General features: G+C 43.3%; 1 protein-coding gene across 3 annotated transcripts in view; it reads left to right on the top strand.

The window, feature by feature from the left end:
* Positions 1-19,901, top strand: part of ARHGAP24 (Rho GTPase activating protein 24) — a 353,954-nt gene that overhangs the window by 124,419 nt on the left and 209,634 nt on the right. For all 3 annotated transcript variants that reach the window (XM_053404168.1, XM_053404169.1, XM_053404170.1), the window contains exon 3: positions 16,632-16,719. In XM_053404168.1, coding sequence (XP_053260143.1) covers positions 16,632-16,719 — 88 coding nt within the window. The remainder of the gene's footprint in view (positions 1-16,631; positions 16,720-19,901) is intronic.

Genomic DNA, 19,901 nt, shown 5'->3' with positions numbered 1-19,901 from the left:
AGAACCTGTAAGTTCAGAGTCACATCATTCCACTTAATGCCCATTTATAGGAGCCATCTGCATGGGAAGTCTGTTGCTTCCAAGCCTTACTTATGGGCTTTCAAGAGAACACCTGCTTGGCTGCTGGGGGATACAGAATACTGGACCAGATGGACTTCTGTTACAGTCTAGCTTATGTTCAACAGAGGTAGCCAATGTGGTGCTAGATGTTGTTAGGCTCCATCAGCCCCAGCTAGGATAGCCAGCGTTCAGGGGTGATGAGATTTATAGCATAGCAACATCTGGAAGCAGCAAATTTGAGACACCCCCCCATTTATTTGTTTATTACTTGAGGTGCATAATATTTTATTTGCCAATCATTGAGATGCCAAATTAGACAATTTAGGTGCCCCCCCAATGTGCAAGAATTGATGGTTTGATTATTTTATTTCTGCGTTCCAAGATCTTATACACCTCAATTGTGGTCCAGTCAAAATACCAATCCCTTATAGTGCAACTGCAGCTTTAACAACTTCCATTCATATTGACACATTAAATGATTTATACACCTACAGAGGAAGCATTCAAACTGTCTCCTTTCTGTGTGTGGCAATTATTCTGTCCATAGTGTTTCTTCCTGTCCTTGTAATACCGTATGTCTTTCGTCAGTTGTTGCTGTTCTCCAGTATGCCTTGGGTGGCGCTAGTGTCCCATTGTTGTTTCAGAAGTTCTCCATTGCTCCATCCATGGTTCATTGTTTTGGAGCTACAAAAGTCACACTGTCCCAAGGAATTTCCTGTTTTCGCCATCTTTCTCTCAGCCTGGGAAGGAGAGCAAGCTGTCAAACTTCAAATAACTCAGTAATGAACCTTATCAACCCTTTGATTTACTCAAGTCTTGGCCAACAAGGACATGACCTTTTCCAGAGTTCAGTTGGAAAGAGGGAAGATTTTCAGAAAGGTCTACAAAGCTACACGTGGATATGCTCAAGATTAAAGAGCTACTTTGACACTAAATGAAATCCTGTACAGTTACGTTCTAGTTCTAGTTATGAAGTTAATTCATTCTGGAGGTCCGTTCTTAACCTGAAACTGTTCGTAACTAGTTAATGGGGCCTCTTACTGCCGCTGCACTGCCAGCACACGATTTCTGTTCTTATCCTGGGGCAAAGTTCTCAATTCGAGGTAACTCTTCCAGGTTAGTGGAGTTTGTAACCTGAAGCATTTGTAACCTGAGGTACCACTCTATATTTTAAGACACTTGTTGTGGTTACCTTTTTATACAATGGAAAACTTAAAGACAATTTCCTTCCACATGCAGTTGGTGACTGGCGAGGGCAGGGAGAAAGTTTTTTTTCCAGTTATGACCCTCCTGACCAGGGAATGTTCTTGGCATTCTTACCTTGGCATTCTTACCTGGCACCTAGTCTAGAATCACATGATCATTGCTTTAGAACAGGCATGGTCAAACTTGGCCCTCCCATCATCCCTAGCTAACAGGACCAGTGGGCAGGGGTGATGGGAATTGTAGTCCCAAAACAGCTGGAGGGCCAAGTTTGGCCATGCCTGCTTTAGAAGGTACCCCCAAAGCTGTAATCTAGTTCAACTGCCTGCTGATGCAGGAGATCCACTGCTGCCTCTTCCCTGAAATGTGGCTCCTTAGCATGGCCAGCTCACTTTTGTTGTTGTTGTTGTTTAGTCGTTTAGTCGTCTCCGACTCTTCGTGACCCCCTGGACCAGAGCACGCCAGGCACTTCTGTCTTCCACTGCCTCCCGCAGTTTGGTCAAACTCATGCTGGTAGCTTCGCGAACACTATCCAACCATCTCGTCCTCTGTCATCCCTTCTCCTTGTGCCCTCCATCTTTCCCAACATCAGGGTCTTTTCCAGGGAGTCTTCTCTTCTCATGAAGTGGCCAAAGTATTGGAGCCTCAGCTTCAGGATCTGTCCTTCCAGTGAGCGCTCAGGGCTGATTTCCTTAAGAATGGAGAGGTTTGATCTTCTTGCAGTCCATGGGACTATCAAGAGTCTCCTCCAGCACCATAATTCAAAAGCATCAATTCTTTGGCGATCAGCCTTCTTTATGGTTCATACATCACTTCCATACATCACTACTGGGAAAACCATAGCTTTTACTAATCGAACCTTTGTTGGCAAGGTGATGTCTCTACTTTTTAAGATGCCGTCTAGGTTTGTCATTGCTTTTCTCCCAAGAAGCAGGCGTCTTTTAATTTCGTGACTGCTGTCACCATCCACAGTGATCATGGAGCCCAAGAAAGTAAAATCTCTCACTGCCTCCATTTCTTCCCCTTCTATTTGCCAGGAGGTGATGGGACCAGTTGCCATGATCTTCGATTTTTGATGTTGAGCTTCAGACCATATTTTGCGCTCTCCTCTTTCACCATCATTAAAAGGTTCTTCAATTCCTCCTCACTTTCTGCCATCAAGGTTGTGTCATCTGCATATCTGAGGTTGTTGATATTTCTTCCGGCAATCTTAATTCCGGCTAGGTATTCATCCAGCCCAGCCTTTCGCATGATGAAAGCTCACTTTACTTTTTATTAAATTCCACAATGGAGTGGATATGTACAATAAATACACATCCTAGTGCAAAGTGTGCATAGGAGTGCATATGCAAATAGCATGCAAAAAGGAGTTGTATGAGGGAAAATTGTTTTGCCAAAAAATGTTTTTATTAAGATAAATTTGCACTAAGCATTTTTTAAAATAAATAAATAAATAAATAAATCACAAATTGCAGTGGAAATGGGAAGAACTGAATTTAAAGGCTGCAAAAAAAAAAAAAAAACAAAACCGGGAGACTGAGAGAAACCAAAACTGACAGATTTATTCACCCCTTGTTACGATGTAATGATTTTTGCAGCCATTGACTGACATTTTGAGATAAAGAAAATAGATGATAGCAAAGGTGACTACGAATGGATTTTGTTTCCTGCTTATCTAAAAACAAGGATTTTGTCCTGTTCTTTTAAAAGCAAGGTTTATAGTCGTCCCCCCCCCAAAGCAACAGCTGTATTCCTTACAAGCCTTGCATTGCTGATTCAAGTAGCAAAGCAAAATATCTGGGAAAGTTTTCAGTAATCTGGGTCTGGAGGTGGAGAATCAAATTCTTTTAGCCCATAACCACTCAAGAGAATCCTCCTTTGCCCATTACATCTGAGATAAAAGCAGTATTTTCAGCTGAATAAGCAGCCAGAAGAACAACATGACTTGTTGCTATGGGTAGAGATTTTTATTAGTTGTTTCCTTGCCAAATGCATTGGCTTGTGAGGAAAGAAAAATTGAATGAACTCAAAGCTAGACTAAAAGAAAAAGAAAAATCCACTAGCATTAATCTGGAAGCCTTAACACACTTGCTTGAACTGGATACAGTTTGGTGGGTGCTATTTATTTCTCTCGGTGTCCCTTTCTCTGCCACCCCTCCCTAGGTTTATAGGCATGTATCAAGGAATTTTAAAGGCATATAAACATCTTGGATTTCTTTCTGCACTGAGCCCCTTAAGCTAGCTTGGTGCTTTCAAACTAGAGAGCTCAGGGCTTGCTGACAAAAAATGGAAACAGGAGTGGAAACTGCTGGTGTTCAATTATTCGCCCCAAGCCTTTAACAGAAATCAATCCGGCGGATATGATCAATATTAAACATTGTTGCTTTCCATCCACAAGTGATATGTTGTTGTTGTTTAGTCGTTTAGTCGTGTCCGACTCTTTGTGACCCCATGGACCAGAGCACACCAGGCACTCCTGTCTTCCACTGCCTCCTGCAGTTTGGTCAAACTCATGCTGGTAGCTTCGAGAACACTGTCCAACCATTTGTCCATGGGGTTTTCTTGGCAGAGATACTGGAGCGGCTTGCGGGTTCCTGCTCCAGGTGGATCACATTTGGTCAAAACTCTCCACTATGACCTGTCCATCTTGGGTGGCCCTGCACGGCATAGCTCATAGCTTCTCTGAGTTATTCAAGCCCCTTTGCCACGGCAAGGCAGTGATCCATGACGGATCCATGAAGTTATATGTAACAGATTGCATCTCCCTCAATTGCACCGTGTTTCCTTTGCTTTGAAATAAAAGGGGGTGGAAGAACATAATGTCAGTGTAATTTAATCAATTTACATAAATAATTATGCAAATTATGTAAGTTGCATAGTTTTGACACAGTTTTGACAAATAGGATGATCTGCAGTGGAACAGCCACGGTGCTGCATGAGAGAAATAAGGAGGGGGCAGTACTGGAAAAGTACTGCCGTCTTACATCGCTGCCTCTGACATGGTAGTGGATGCTGTCCCATTGCCAGATTCAACTGAAAGTCAAGTTGTGAAGGTTTGTGTATGCTCTTCGCAGTAAGCACCCTCTGCTCACCCAGAGAGATATTTACAGTTCTTTATTTTACATATGTGAAAAGCAATGACAAACCTAGACAGCATCTTAAAAAGCAGAGACATCACCTTGCCAACCAAAGTCCGTATAGTTAAAGCTATGGTTTTCCCAGTAGTGATGTATGGAAGTGAGAGCTGGACCATAAAGAAGGCTGATCGCCAAAGAATTGATGCTTGTGAATTATGGTGCTGGAGGAGACTCTTGAGAGTCCCATGGACTGCAAGAAGATCAAACCTATCCATTCTTAAGGAAATCAGCCCTGAGTGCTCACTGGAAGGACAGATCGTGAAGCTGAGGCTCCAATACTTTGGCCACCTCATGAGAAGAGAAGACTCCCTGGAAAAGACCCTGATGTTGGGAAAGATGGAGGGTACAAGGAGAAGGGGACGACAGAGGACGAGATGGTTGGACAGTGTTCTCGAAGCTACCAGTATGAGTTTGACCAAACTGCGGGAGGCAGTGGAAGACAGGAGTGCCTGTTGTGCTCTGGTCCATGGGGTCACAAAGAGTCGGACACAACTAAATGACTAAACAGCAACAAAAATTTTACATATGTACAAGCAGCACAGTACAAGTTAGGCATCCGAATCGTCCGGTTCCGATTCAGGGAGTGGTCTTCTCCTGATTCTCCTCCAACAGAAGAGGCGGGGAAGCCTCATGGGACGTCTCTGATCCCTGCGCTTTAACCCTCTCCTTTCCTGAGCTCCCTGTGCGGTGCTGGGGCTCTGCTTCAGCATCAGAGAGCCTTGACACCTCCTGGCTGCCTCCTGCTCTCTCCCCCTTCTGTCATTTCCTGACCGTCTCTTTCTGACTGTTCCTGTTCTGACTCTTCTCCTCCCCCAGATTCAAAGGTTTTCCTTGGCAGTCCCGTGACACAGGTTGACTTCTCTACTATATTTATTGGCTTCCTTTACCCACCCTTCACCATAAGGCTCCAGGACAATATCAAAATGCAGTATAAAAATCAGCGAAAGCAATTTACAATCAGAAGAATAGTGTGGGTGTGCTAACAAACTCTCTCTCAGGTGTCAGAGGCAAAGAGGTGCATCTTAAGTATATGGTAAAGCTTTTACGCAGGGACATCTCTGTGGGGAGGGGTTTTGGGACTGCCACAGAGAATGCCCCAAACACTTGAAGCAGGGCAGGGCACACAGAATCTTGTCCTTTGCCTCAGGGGGCAAAATGTCTTGGGCCAGCCCTGATATCATGCCTTCTTAAAGCCACTTTATTGAAATTGCAGGATGGTTCTGACTATATTTTAGATCTTGAGAAGCGTAAAGGAAGAGTCCTAATATCAAGTGAATGTACTGAGAAGCACAGACGTAGGCTGAATGTCAACTAGAATCCACGTGGCAAAGCAGAAAGTCAGGCTCCAGGGAGCTTTGAAACGCCAGCTTGCTTTGGTTCTCAGGCGTGATTAATGTTTTAGGCTCCTGAAAGTTTCCCGTTTCACTTCTGCATTTGTCTTAGCAGCTGATGCTTGTTGGAATAGCCATAGACATGTGAACCTTTATCTTTATACCTCACCAAATTACAGCATCACATTGATTGATTTCCACGTATTTATTTATTTTACACAACTATCTGAAGATCTTTCCTCAAACAGAATAAGAAATGATTCTGCTAGCCTCCCCTCCTGGGAGAGCTTGCCAAGGGATAACAGGGGTTGTACCTTACTTTGTGTAGAACTGGGAAGAAGAACATGTTCCTCAGAGGTTTTCTGTATCCACGGTGGTTAGTTGCCCATAGTGGTTAGTTTTACTTTGCCAAGGCACAAGGGTGAAAGCAATTAACTTAAAAAAAAAAATAATCATGAGCCTTTGAGCACATTCTTCAACTTGGCTTGTTACTATTATCTTATATAGCCTACCTTCCATGCACAGGAGAGTGGTATTAGCAGGTTTGGGGGAACTCCAAGATTTGATGAAGCACAAAAAGACTTTGGAGGGGAGCAAAAGGAAGGTGGGGAGAAACGCCAAACATTCCTGTGAGGGCAGAACATGTTCAGGGGCCACGGAATGCTGAGTGTTTGTCAAAGGGGCTAAACCTGAAAATTGGTTAGCGGGGAATGGAATGGATTATCTTTGAGTGGGTTGGGGGAGCATTGCTGGCTGGCTGAAACCCTGAACACAAATGCTCCACACTACAGTAGTATGCTCCACCTTTTATATTATTGATGAAATGCATGCCTCAGCTTTTCCACAAAGATCTGTGCCCAACTGGCTTAGAAACAAAACAAAACAAAAAAACCCCAGATAAAACAACGAGGCAGCAGTATCAGGTTAAAACTTTACATGGCAGATCTGCAGTGATTGAATATCTGACCAAACCAGTAGATTTTCAAGATAAAGAACAGGAAAGGAAGGGGAAGTGAGGGGATCACTGGATCTCATGCAAAATTGTTGCAGTGCCATTACAGGTTAAGTACTTAATTCGTTCCGGAGGTCCGTTCTTAACCTGAAACTGTTCTTAACCTGAAGCACCACTTTAGCTAATGGGGCCTCCTGCTGCCGCCGCGCCGCCGGAGCACGATTTCTGTTCTTATCCTGAAGCAAAGTTTTTAACCTGAAGCACTATTTCTGGGTTAGCAGAGTCTGTAACCTGAAGCGTATGTAACCTGAAGCGTATGTAACCTGAGGTACCACTGTACAAAGTTCCTGTTCTGTACACCTGCCCAGGACAGAGAGGAAGACCTCTGAAGCTGACCTCAGGGTCCCAACAGGTGCATATTGAAGAAGGTGGCTGTTGAGGTTTCCTTCCCAATCCCAGGCAATATAGTGCTTTACAAATCGAGTGAAGCCTTTCCTTATCATGCTCCCTATCACTTACACACTCCCTGTGTGTCTGATGACTACGATGCAGCCTGTTTTGAACTAATAGATGTTCTGCACGTCATTGTATCAGCTTTCTTCCGTATATCAAGGGAACCTCTTTATAGTCAGTTAATTCAGATTGCTATGCTAGTTACTTGCCCTGCTTTTATGGGATCTCCCCTCTCTATCAATGCCAAATGGCTGGGCTTGTTTCGGAAGTGAAATAAGATAACGGCCCCTCAAAAAGAGAGCGTTTCCAAAGTTTGTGCTTAATTGATGATAATTATAAAATGGACGATAACATCTTTATGGCCCTCTTTGATTGATGCGACGGTTTTCACAGCCGTCTCTTAACAGGATGCTCTGACAAGGAAGGTATTTTATCTCACCGTCTCCATTGGTGCATAAATATTTAAAAAATGAAAGGCATAATAAATCTGTCTGCTGCATATACACAGTTGGGCTGCCAAACATGCCACCTGTTTAGGATTTTAATGAACTGCTCTGGAATCAAGGGGTGGGGGGAAGAATTCTAGTCAAATTAATGCTGTCATTTTCCTTTGCTGCAGACTTTTTTTGTTTTTGTTTTTTAAAATCAGAAGTATATAAGAAATCATTTCACTCTAAACTTGCTCAGTGAGGCGACTCTGACCTTGTTATAAGAATTAGGGGAGGGGGTGCTGCGATGCAGCTCAGTAGTTACAAGGGATGCGGGTGGCGCTGTGGTCTAAACCACTGAGCTGCTTGGGCTTGCTGAGCAGAAGGTCAGTGGTTCGAATCCTCTCAACGGGGTCACAGCTCCTGTCAACCTAGAAGTTCGAAAGCACACCAGTGCAAGTAGATAAATAGGTACCACTGCAGCGGGAAGGTAAACAGCGTTTCCGTGCACTCTGGTTTCCGTCACAGTGTTCCATTTTGCCAGAAATGGTTTAGTTATGCTGGCCCCATGACCCGGAAAGCTGTCTGTGGACAAACGCTGGCTCCTTCAGCCTGAAAAGCGAGATGAGTGCCGCACCGCATAGTCACCTTTGACTGGACTTAACCATCCAGGGGTCCTTTACCTTTACCTTTACTTTGCATGGTGGACTTCTCATGGTGCACACAGGGGATTTTTAGCTACATACTAGAATGTCCTCATGAGAGCTCTGTTGGGATACTAACAAGTTCAGAGGTCACATCAGTAATCCAGCAGGATTCCAGAGTCTCAGGTTTGAAATGGATCAGGTAGCCTTGGGTTCCAATGCTTCCAAGTTCTCTTGGTGGATCCTAGTCATAACTCCCCAAGAAGAGTGCCACTAGATCAGGCGAAAGATGCATCTAGTTCCAGCATCTGATTTTCCGAAATGGCCAGCCTGTTAACCTCACTGCAGCACCATAGCAACTTGTATTCAAAGACAAAACGCCTCTAAATCTGGAGGCTCCATAGGGTTACCATGACTGGAGACCTATTGGTGGGCAAGTCATTATCTCTCAGCCTAACCTTCCCCTGCAGGCTTGTTGTGATTGCTAGGTCATAGGCAGACACAGAGCAAATGAGTCAGGAGTCATGTGAGGTAGATTTATTGTAAAATGTATTGTTGCCCACATAAATTCCCACGCTGACACGGAAGCATTTATTGTCCTTCCAGGTCAAGGGAGCCAGAGGCCAGGTGGAAAAAAAGTCATTTTAGTGCCTTTATTGCAGGGATGCGGAACCTGTGGCAGAGGTGGTTTTAGGGTGGCATATGGATGTACCTAAGGGACGCGGGTGGTGCTGTGGGTAAAAGCCTCAGCGCCTAGGACTTGCCGATCGCATGGTCGGCGGTTCAAATCCCTGCGGCGGGGTGCGCTCCCGTCGTTCGGTCCCAGCACCTGCCAACCTAGCAGTTCGAAAGCACCCCCGGGTGCAAGTAGATAAATAGGTACCGCTTTATAGCGGGAAGGTAAACGGCGTTCCGTGTGCTGCGCTGGCTCGCCAGATGCAGCTTGTCACGCTGGCCACGTGACCCGGAAGTGTCTGCGGACAGCGCTGGCTCCCGGCCTATAGAGTGAGATGAGCACACAACCCTAGAGTCTGGCAAGACTGGCCCGTATGGGCAGGGGTACCTTTACCTTATGGATGTACCTAACATATGGATGAAATGAGACCGCCTTTCTGGATACCACAGAATAAAGGATAGGATGCAAGTGTAATTTTAAAAAAATTGTGCATGTATACACCTCTGGGGAGCCCATCCAATGTGAATCAGAAGCATGTAAAAATGCGTGATAGGAGATTATTGCGAGACACAGATGTGTGGCCAGCCTGTTAATGCAAAAACTCAAATCCAGATGCAACCCTCCGTCTGTTTTCATAATGCAAGTAGAGGAAAGTACACTCTTACGACAAGTTCAGGGTCTCTTTTCCTTTTGAGCTCCTGCACGAAAAGCTTGTCTGACTTAGTTGCATTGATTCCTTTACTGGATTTGGCCTGCTTGAATGTTTTCTTTGGCAGTGGGCAGCAAAATGTTAGGTGATGGTGGACCAAGACACAACTGTATTCATTGTAATGGAAATGTTAGGGGTTTCTGGAGAGATTAGCAAGGCGGATTTCAGCAGCTGTGCCTTCCTTCATTGCTACTGAACAAGTAAGCTGGCTGGCTCTGGCTGGCAACCAAATTCTTTTTTTTTTTTTACCATCTCCAGTTTATTTGTCTTTTCAGTTTTCTTTGTGTGTGCTAGAGTATGCTATTTCTCAGAAAAATACACACTGTGCTGGCATCTATCTTTCAATTCAGTGGCTTAATCTGGAACACTGTGTCAATTACACAGAGCAGCCTCTACCAACCTGCTCAACTGATGTTTTTCATTCCAGGGAAGTTACATCGTTGCTTTTTAATTGTGTATAGAATTGAAAAATCCATCTGAATATTAGCCAGGTGCAAAAATAATTCCCATGTCCTTCCCACTCGACATGTTGTTCTTACTCCGAAATTACTCTTTCACCTTAGTGTGCCTGCTCTGCAAAGTATTTAGGGCTGCCTTCTCCAGCTTGGTCCCCAAAGTATCTAGGACTACATCTCCTATCATCCTGAGCCATTGGCCACACTGCCTGAGGTTGATAGGAGTTATAGTCCAGCAAAATTCTGAAGGACACCAGATTGGGGGAAGGCTGGTGTAGAGACATTTTGGTTTTGTATAGCCAAGCATGAGGAGAAATAAGAGGAAATCCCAGTTCTAACCATCAGCTCTGATTGAGGGTTTCTAGAGGCCTAGTTTTTACAGAGGTGGTAGACCTGTGTCTAAACTTTGAGTTTAAAGTTCTGGTTTCAACTTCTCTCTGACAGAGTAGGCTTCTGTTGTTTTTTGTTTTAGAAGAAACAGCAATACACAAATGGAATCACAATATGGTATCACAATAATCTGAACCAAAAGTGTCAGAAGAAATATTAGCCTAAAGAAAACGGTCTTGGAGTGTCAGTTAGAACAATACAAGCTAAAGAAAACGGTCTTGGAATGTCAGTTAGAACAATACAAGCGAATTCCTTTCTGAGAGAGGACACCGTAGAAAAAGGCCCAGCCCAGTGGTTGACCAAAATCTTAGATAAGAAAATAAAGGGAGTGTCTGTGGGGTTTTCTATATCTTTCACTTGTTATATTAAATAGCTGCTGCCTTGCCTCTTCCTCTTCTTGTTGTTATTGATTCAATTTACTGTACATCCTACCTTTCCTCCCAAAGGAGCCCAGGGAGGCAAGCACAAGGTGCTGATTCCAATGTAGAAGAAAGCTGTATAAAGGGTAAAGGCTGGGATTTTAGTGTTGCAGCTCCAGCCCTCTGGAATCAATTGCCAGTCAAAGTTAGGGTGGCATAGTGATGTTTAGGTGCCCACTGAAAATGTTTGGTTAAGACGGTATGACCCAGTCATTTGTAAAATAGTAATTGTAATTGTATATAAAATAGTCATGTATAAAATAGTAATTGTATTTCCATAATTTTGTTTTAGAGCTTTCAAAATAGTTTTTATAGTTTTCAACATTTACATTTTTTTGCATTTTGTTTTATTTTTTACCCTGTACACTGCCTTGATGACCTTAGGTTGTGAATAAGTTTATAAATTTGAAGAATACAAAACAAATACGTGATTTCCTCACCTCTTTTCTCAAGTGGTTTAGTTCTGAGAGGACTGTACCACATGTCCTTTTTCAAGATGTAGATTGGCTCTCAGTGGCTGGAACCAAACAAGGATTCAAAATAACAGTGCATGTTTTATATAACCCCTTTAATCTTGTTTAATTGATGCAATTTCTCTCAGCCCGAGCCCTTGGGAATTGGTCTAGTTATAAATCCCGATAAATTATAAATAATCTGCGTATGGAGCAGCCTGCTATCAAGTTAGTTGTGTCTCTAGCCAAGTCTTTTCTTTCAGTAGAGCTTTTCAAGTGATTTCCTCCATAGTTGGCACAGTCTGTATTTAATAAGTAAGTTAATTTACCCTGCAATTGATTATAGTCTCAAATCCCTGCTTCCAAAAGCCAAATACTTGTTTTTCCCACCACCATAACTTACAATAATCTTTCCCATGAAGCTAGACTATTTCAGATGCTAACTATGCGTGAAATACATCAACGGCATTATCTTAAATATGAAGAGAATGAAGAGGGAGAGGCTTTTTGTGGTGGGGTGAGAGGTTTAATACAACAGCTGTCATTTCTGTTGCAGCACAACCCTAAACATATTAATTCAGAAATGCCCCACTGAGTTCAGTGGGGTTACTCCTGGTCCGTTAGGGCAAAAGGGGGCATGGCCTGTCATGAACTGGCTGGGTGCAGAGGAATGGTGGGAGGAGCCAGCTGGGGATCCACCAATAAGGCTCAGAGCCAGGAGACTGGTGGTGGGACAAGATGGTGGTCAGAGGGGAGAAGGTTGGGAGGAGAAGGTGTCAAAAGCTGAAGAGGTAACAGCGCTTAGGGAGCGGGGGGAGTGAGGGGTTAGCACAGATTGCTGGTGAGGTATCCCATACAACAAATCAACACCACCATAAACTGGCTTATAAGTATAAAACCAAATCTACTAGAATAATAGCTAGAATAGAGATAGACTTGTAACCATTCAAACAACAAACATACTAAGGTGCCATGTGCAAGACAAAGCCTGGTGATACTGTAAACATGGAGTGGATAAATCTACAACTCTATCTTAACAAGTTACATGTGCAGTAAACGTTATACAGACTGGATAAATGAACCGTTCAACAAGTAGCATAAGTCCAATCACAGAACGGCAACCCCATGGTGCCACAACAGCAAGGGTAGCACACTGGAGAATATGCAAAAATATGCTACTTGTTGAATGGTTCATTTATCCAGTCTGTATAACGTTTACTGCACATGTAACTTGTCAATAATAATAATAATTATTACTATTATTATTATTATTATTATTATTATTAATTTATACACTGCCCATCTGGCTGGGTTTCCCCAGCCACTCTGGGTGGCTTCCAACAAAACGCTAAAATACAATAACCATTAAACATTAAAAGCTTCCCTAAACAGGGCTGCCTTCAGATGTGAGTTGTACATTTATCCACTCCATATTTAGTATCTCCAGGCTTCAGGTTAAGAACAGTTTCAGGTTAAGAACAGACCTCCGGAACGAATTAAGTACTTAACCCGAGGTACCACTGTAAGTCTATCTCTATTCTAGCTATTATTCTAGTAAATTTGGTTTTATAAGCCAGTTTGTGGTGTTGTTGTTTTGTTGTATTATTATTACTATCACCACATTTGATACTTTAGGTATCCCATGCAGCCTGTCTTATCCTCTCTCAAGCTAGCCTTCTGCCTTTACTTGTGTAGAGGATGCTGTCCTGCCATCAGTGTTGACGTCCAGCCAGCTTCTGTACTTGGAACGGGGAGGTTGGATGAGGCACCATCTTGGCCTTCACCCCAGGCAGCAAAATGCCTTGGGCTGGCTGTGCTACCAGTTTCTTTCTAGAAGGAGTTATTCTGAAGAAAGAAGCATGCGCGCGCGCGCACACACACACACACACACCAGACATGCTTGATCCAAACCCTCCCAGACGCATTGACCTTTTGCAGGTAATTCTAGTTTGGGCATGAGAGGCTGTTTGTTTGGTGCAATTTATGTAGCATGCAAGAGCTTCCTGAAGTGATAATAGGGGATTATTAAATTTAATGCCTTGTCAATCTGAAGCCTAACTGAAATGGGAGGCGGAGGTTATGTCATAACTCCAACTGCAAAACTGTATAAAGCAGGAAGCATTCTGTTAATCTGCTGCAGCACAACAGCCTCAGCTTTGGACTTCACAGTCTCCAGGAAGTGGATCAGCAGTGCTTCAGAAGCCGCCTTTGGCCCCAGCCTCCATTCCCCTTGCTCAAACCTAACGTCCTCTATGATATCTGGTGATTGGAGAAAGCAGGATGTGGCTTCGCCAAAATGGGGAACCATGGTCAGCCTAATAATTTATGCTGGGTTTTTTATCACTATCACTATAATTGTATTATTATTATTAAATTTCATCCTTCATCTGAGGATCACAGGGCAGTTTACAATATAAAAACACAAAAATATATAACATACTAACGAAACAATAACACCACACAGTTTAACAGGTCATAAAGGTAAAGGTAAAAGGACCCCTTATTGTGACTGACTCTGGGGTTGTGGTGCTCATCTCGCTTTATTGGCCGAGGGAGCCGGCGTACAGCTTCTGGGTCATGTGGCTAGCATGACGAAACCCCTTCTGGCGAACCAGAGCAGCGCACGGAAACGCCGTTTACCTCCCGCCGGAACGGGAGCCTAGGACTTGACGATCAGAAGGTCGGTGGTTCGAATCCCCACGATGGGATGAGCTCCCGTTGCTCGGTCCCTGCTCCTGCCAACCTAGCAGTTCGAAAGCATGAAGTGCAAGTAGATAAATAGGTACTGCTCCGGCAGGAAGGGAAACGGTGTTTCCATGCGCTGCTCTGGTTCACCAAAGCGGCTTAGTGATGCTGGCCACATGACCCGGAAGCTGCACACCGGCTCCCTTGGCCAATAAACCGAGATGAGCGCCGCAACCCCAGAGTCGGTCACAACTGGACCTAATGGTCAGGGGTTCCCTTACCTTTACCTAACTTTGCTACCTGAAGGAAATATAACCTCCTCTCCCCCCCACCCCCCGTGGACGTGCCTGGTTTCAGGCTCAACTGTGGCCATGTTGGAAAGAATTTCCCAGGCTACTCCCCAAAGGCAGGGGTGTACCTTATTTGGGAAACCTCCTCTCATTCAGCTTCCAGAACAGCTCTAGAGGGCCAGGTGACCCCTTTTAAGAAGCTGCTCATTAAGATGTGCTTTAAAGGTAGGAAGAGAGTGAAATTGTAGAGCAGAACCTCACAAAAATCTGAAAATGAAAGCAACTTCTGATTACAGGGGAGGATAAAGTAATCCGATATGATGTGGCAATAAAGGATAATGGGCTTTGGAAAGGCTTGTGAAAATGGTACCATTTAAGCACAATTAAATAATGATGATGATGGAGAATATATTTGCAGTATTGCTGTGGGCTGTACAGGAGGCTGGCTTTAATAAACTAGAGGCTGACTGCCCAGTGTGTTAAGTTAATTTCAGTGACTGCCTCCATGTGGATAAATATGAGGTCCTCACCCCTTTACTCACCTTTCTGAGGCTCAGTGGAACAAACTCTGGGAAAATCATCATCATCATTTTTAATTTCTATACCGTCTTTCTATCTTATAATACTCAAGGCGGTATACAAGCTGAAGAAACAAAAAATGTACATCTTATAACAATCTAATGCAATACAAAAATGTAATACTAAAACAAAACTTTAAAATAAGCAACCTACATCAAAAAAGTAACATGTAACAATCTCTCTCTCTCTCTGTCTGTGTATGTAGATAGTGTGTGTGTGTGCTGTGAAAGAAATTCTGGAAGGACGATTTGTTGTTGTTGTTTAGTCGTTTAGTCGTGTCCGACTCTTCGTGACCCCATGGACCAGAGCATGCCAGGCACTCCTGTCTTCCACTGCCTCCCGCAGTTTGGTCAAACTCATGTTCGTAGCTTCGAGAACACTGTCCAACTATCTCGTCCTCTGTCGTCCCCTTCTCCTTGTGCCCTCAATCTTTCCCAACATCAGGGTCTTTTCCAGGGAGTCTTCTCTTCTCATGAGGTGGCCAAAGTATTGGAGCCTCAGCTTCAGGATCTGTCCTTCCAGTGAGCACTCAGGGCTGATTTCCTTAAGAATGGGTAGGTTTGATCTTCTTGCAGTCCATGGGACTCTCAAGAGTCTCCTCCAGCACCATAATTCAAAAGCATCAATTCTTCGGTGATCAGCCTTCTTTATGGTCCAGCTCTTACTTCCATACATCACTACTGGGAAAACCATAGCACTACGGGGAACCATCCTACGGGGAAAACCATGATAGAAAGAAGAACGATAGAACTAGATTTGAGCAATTAAAAGTTTCAGATACCCAGAACAGAGAACTATTTCGTTCCAGCCCTTTATATGCATCTTCTGAAATCGGAAATGTTGGAGGCTGTCAGATTGCTCAGTGTTCAATGGAATGATGAAGCTATTAATGATGTCAAAATGAGATTCTGTATTCTGCATGTGGCAGAGAAAATAGAAGCTTCAAATCAATCTGCTGGGGACAAGATGGATTGTCGGCTTCCATCTCAGCTGTGTTTACAGAGAAGCATAACTACTGTATAGCTGTACTATAACTGTGTGTTGACCTATAAAGTTGGAAACTTCAGCCTGAAGAGTCTCTCCCACTGTGTTCCACTGCAGGGAAACTTAAGTGCAGATATAATGCTTTAATCACATTTTGCTTTCCTTAATGATAGTTAAATGCTATGCTTGACCTGAATACCAAAACCATGGTTACGGGCTAGGCCATTAACCAGGATATGAAACCGTGGTTCAAAATGGGTTTGAACATCACAAATTGTGTTAATGTCATAACAGTATTATAGCTGCACTAAACAAGCCATGGTTAATAAGAGTTCTGCCCTGAACAAATGTGATTTTTGCACATCCTTGCTTGCAAGACAGCACACAGGCCTCACTGAAGTCTCCCTTTATTCACACTCTGGCAACTGGCTTTAGATCAGCACTTGGTTTCACTGTGCCCTTGGGGTGTTTGAAAATCAGGGTTCAGTCCATGATTAGCACAGTGTACAATCATGCACAATGCTTTCGTCTGGTTTGAGAGTGGCCATGAATGCTCTACTGAGTGTGCCAAGTGCATTTCAGATGCAGAGATGCTTTATAAATGTGAAGCCCCTCTTCACCTGGAGAGCCACCCAAACCAGAATGTGTCATTTGGGGGGGGGGTTGGGTAGCCAGATGTGATATTCGGCATGATTTATGAGCTTTAATCTTGAGTTTTAATATTCTTATTCCCTTGATCTCAAGGGCTCATCCCGTCTTATTTTTCAAAATTTTATTTTTTAAGGGTACCATATTCTTGCCTGGAAATCGGGTGGCTGAGCATCCTTGCAATGATGAAAGTCCAGGGAAGTTCCTCTTTGAAGTGATTCCAGGTAGGATATTTTATTCACTATAAATCTGTTGTTATGTTGTACTGACTGACTAATGACCAACTTTATTCAGCCTTAACAGATGCTGGAAATGATTAATGATTCAATTTAAGGAGAAAGGGGAGGATCTTATACACACACACACACACACACACACACACACACACACACATATGCATATGTGTTAGTGGTAAAGCTTATTTACAGTTTTTCCTATTTTCTTTGTTTTATATATAAATGATTATAGTTCATGTCCATTTGGCACATTAGAAGTTGCTTTAAGTTTCTTGGCTTTGAAAGAAATTGAACCCTTAAAGGATTTGATCTGTTAACATTAGGTAATAATTAGTTAAAGCGAGCACTCCAATAACAGCAGATCTAGGAGAAGGAAAACTCTGATCTTAAACCTCTGCTGCCTTGTGGGATATTTTTGGGAGAAGAAAAGGCTAAGGAGTAAACCCTACACAAATCTAGAGTAAAAAGGTAAAGGACACCTGGACGGTTAAGTACAGTCAAAGGTGACTATGGGGTTGCGACGCTCATCTCTCTTTCAGGCTGAGGGAGCCTGCGTTTGTCCACAGCTTTCAGCGTCATGGGGCCAGCATGACTAAACAGCTTTCTGGCACAACAGGACACCGTGACGGAAACCAGAGCGCATGGAAATGCCGTTTACCTTCCTGCCACAGCAGTACTTATTTATCTACTTTCACTGGCGTGCTTTCGAACTGCTAGGTTGGCAGGAGCTGGGACCGAGCAACGGGAGCTCATCCTGTTGCAGGGATTTGAACTGCTGACCTTCTGATCGGCAAGTTCAAGAGGCTCAGTGGTTTAGACCACAGTGCCACCCACATCCCTACAAATCTAGAGTGGAGTCCCTAAGACAGTTGGATGGCGTCTTATACACCTCCTTCCAGCAACTCCTGCAGCCAAGCTGGTGCAAAACATATAGCTTTGCTTTCCTTTGGACCACATCAGTGAAGCCGGGGGGGGGGGGGGGCGTGTCTTGTCATCTGGGCAGTCTAAGACCACCATATACACTACCCAGGCTTGCACCCTGGGGCAGTCACTTCATTGCTGCTAACACAGTGGTTGGACTTCACCCCCTTGTCTCGCGAGACAGATCGTTGCCAACAACCCTGACCCATACGACTGAACCCTGATTTATGTGTGTGAATCCCCAGAATCTCTGTTTTATTTGCTTTTATATCATTTTAGGCTGTATTTTTGTCTTAATGGATATTGGTTTTTTATATTGCACATAGTTTCTCGCACTTGGAAGAGTTTAAAAATATTAAGCATTTTGGAAATGATTTTAAATATGTAAATGAGCGGAGCTAGTGCAGAGAACATTTCCTGTTCATTCTTAAGACTTTGGAATGAAATACTGTAATAGGTCATCCTGGACAGAGAATTATTTTTCGTGCACGCTTCCTCATTTTTGGTACACCCCCCCCCACCTTATCTGATGCAGAAGTCAATGTGTGTCTTACAGTTTCATGGGAAACCAAAGTTCTAATAGACTCCAGCTTGGAGCCAATGACACAGTGAGGGAAGCTGTGCTGTGCTGGTGGCCAGCAGTTGGCTTTCTCTAGCATTCCCCACAGGCTCAGCATAATGGACAGATGTTCCATTTGTCCAATGGCAGCATTGGCTGTGGCCAGGAATATCGAAGATAGGGAAAATAGATTGGATTGCTGCTAAGAATATTGCTGGAAGACGGTGCTAGAGATATGTATTAGTTCAGGATCTTCATCACATCATCACTTTGTTCAAGGGTCTTCCTGAATGAGGGCTGAGAGACACAGAGAGCGTGAAAAACATTCTATTGAATTAATAGTCTCTTCACAGCACTGCTGCCTCGGTTCCTTCAGGACTGGTAGGATATAAATGACATGAAGAAACAGCTAGCAGAATAAAATTCAGACATCTATGGCATTTACGCTGCCCCACCAACACTTATCTGGCTGTTGAATTGTTTTCGTGTAAAGTTGCTATTGTAATTTTGTTTTTTCTTTAAATTAAAAAACCCGTTGAAGACACGCATACATCCTCCTCAGTTTGAAAGGCATGAAATTCCAAGCTTGAAAATATTTATGCAGAACAATACAGGGAAATGTAAGCTGGCCAAGAGTGGAATCCATGGCTAAATGTTAATTGATGCAGCTGAAGGCCAGAGAGGTTAGTCAGATGCATTTGATTATTATTTCCCTGGAGAAAATATTGGGGGGGGGAGCTCTAAACTATATCCAGTTTTCCTTATTCAACTTCCTCTACCCTCATCTATTTTGTCATATGATTACAGAAGTTTCTGTGTGGGAACTATGTTCCAGATTAGGCTGCTTTGAACCAGCAATGGGGGCAGGATCTTTGTGGATATATATGTGTGTGCGTGCGAGAGAGAGCAGTATTTACCGTATTTTTTTGCTCTATAAGACTCACTTTTTCCCTCCTAAAAAGTAAGGGGAAATGTGTGTGCGTCTTATGGAGCGAATGCAGGCTGCGCAGCTATCCCAGAAGCCAGAAAAGCAAGAGGGATTGGTGCTTTCACTGTGCAGCGATCCCTCTTGCTGTTCTGGCTTCTGAGATTCAGAATATTTTTTTTTCTTGTTCTCCTTCTCCAAAAACTAGGTGCATCTTGTGGTCTGGTGCGTCTTATAGAGTGAAAAATACGGTAACTGAGTGTTGATGTGTATCATTTTCCTTTTCACTTTTTGCTGTGGAAGGCCAGTGTATTCTAAGGCCTAGTATGACCCAGTTTAGTTGTGGATTCTGTTATCATGGGTGCTGCTATTCAAGTAGGTTTTACTCCAAGACAACCCAGTGAAATCAAGTGACCTAACTTTGTCATGTTTATTCATTTGAATGGGCCTACTGTGGGTCTACTGGAAAAAGGATGATCAAACTGGGTTGTGTCATCAGGGTTAAAAGCGCATTGCTTGTTGCTGAACTTTCAGTCCAATCCAGAAAAGATATTTAAAAAGGATAACGTCCAGTCCATAAAAGATATTAAAAAAGGATAACGTAATGCAACATTGGTTGAAACATGTTTGGGATTTTATTCTATTAGCATTTTATTTTATTTTCTGGCAACCCCAGTTCAGTGTTTGATAACATTGCACATTAGTATGTTTTTAATGTTGTTGTTTTTAGACTGAGCTGAAATTTCTCACAGTTTTTTTCTGTGA

The sequence above is a fragment of the Podarcis raffonei genome, chromosome 9 (assembly GCF_027172205.1).
Source record: "Podarcis raffonei isolate rPodRaf1 chromosome 9, rPodRaf1.pri, whole genome shotgun sequence".
NCBI lineage: Eukaryota > Metazoa > Chordata > Lepidosauria > Squamata > Lacertidae > Podarcis > Podarcis raffonei.
The sequence above is the reverse complement of the archived record's forward strand: the minus strand, read 5'-3'. Positions and strand labels throughout refer to the sequence as shown.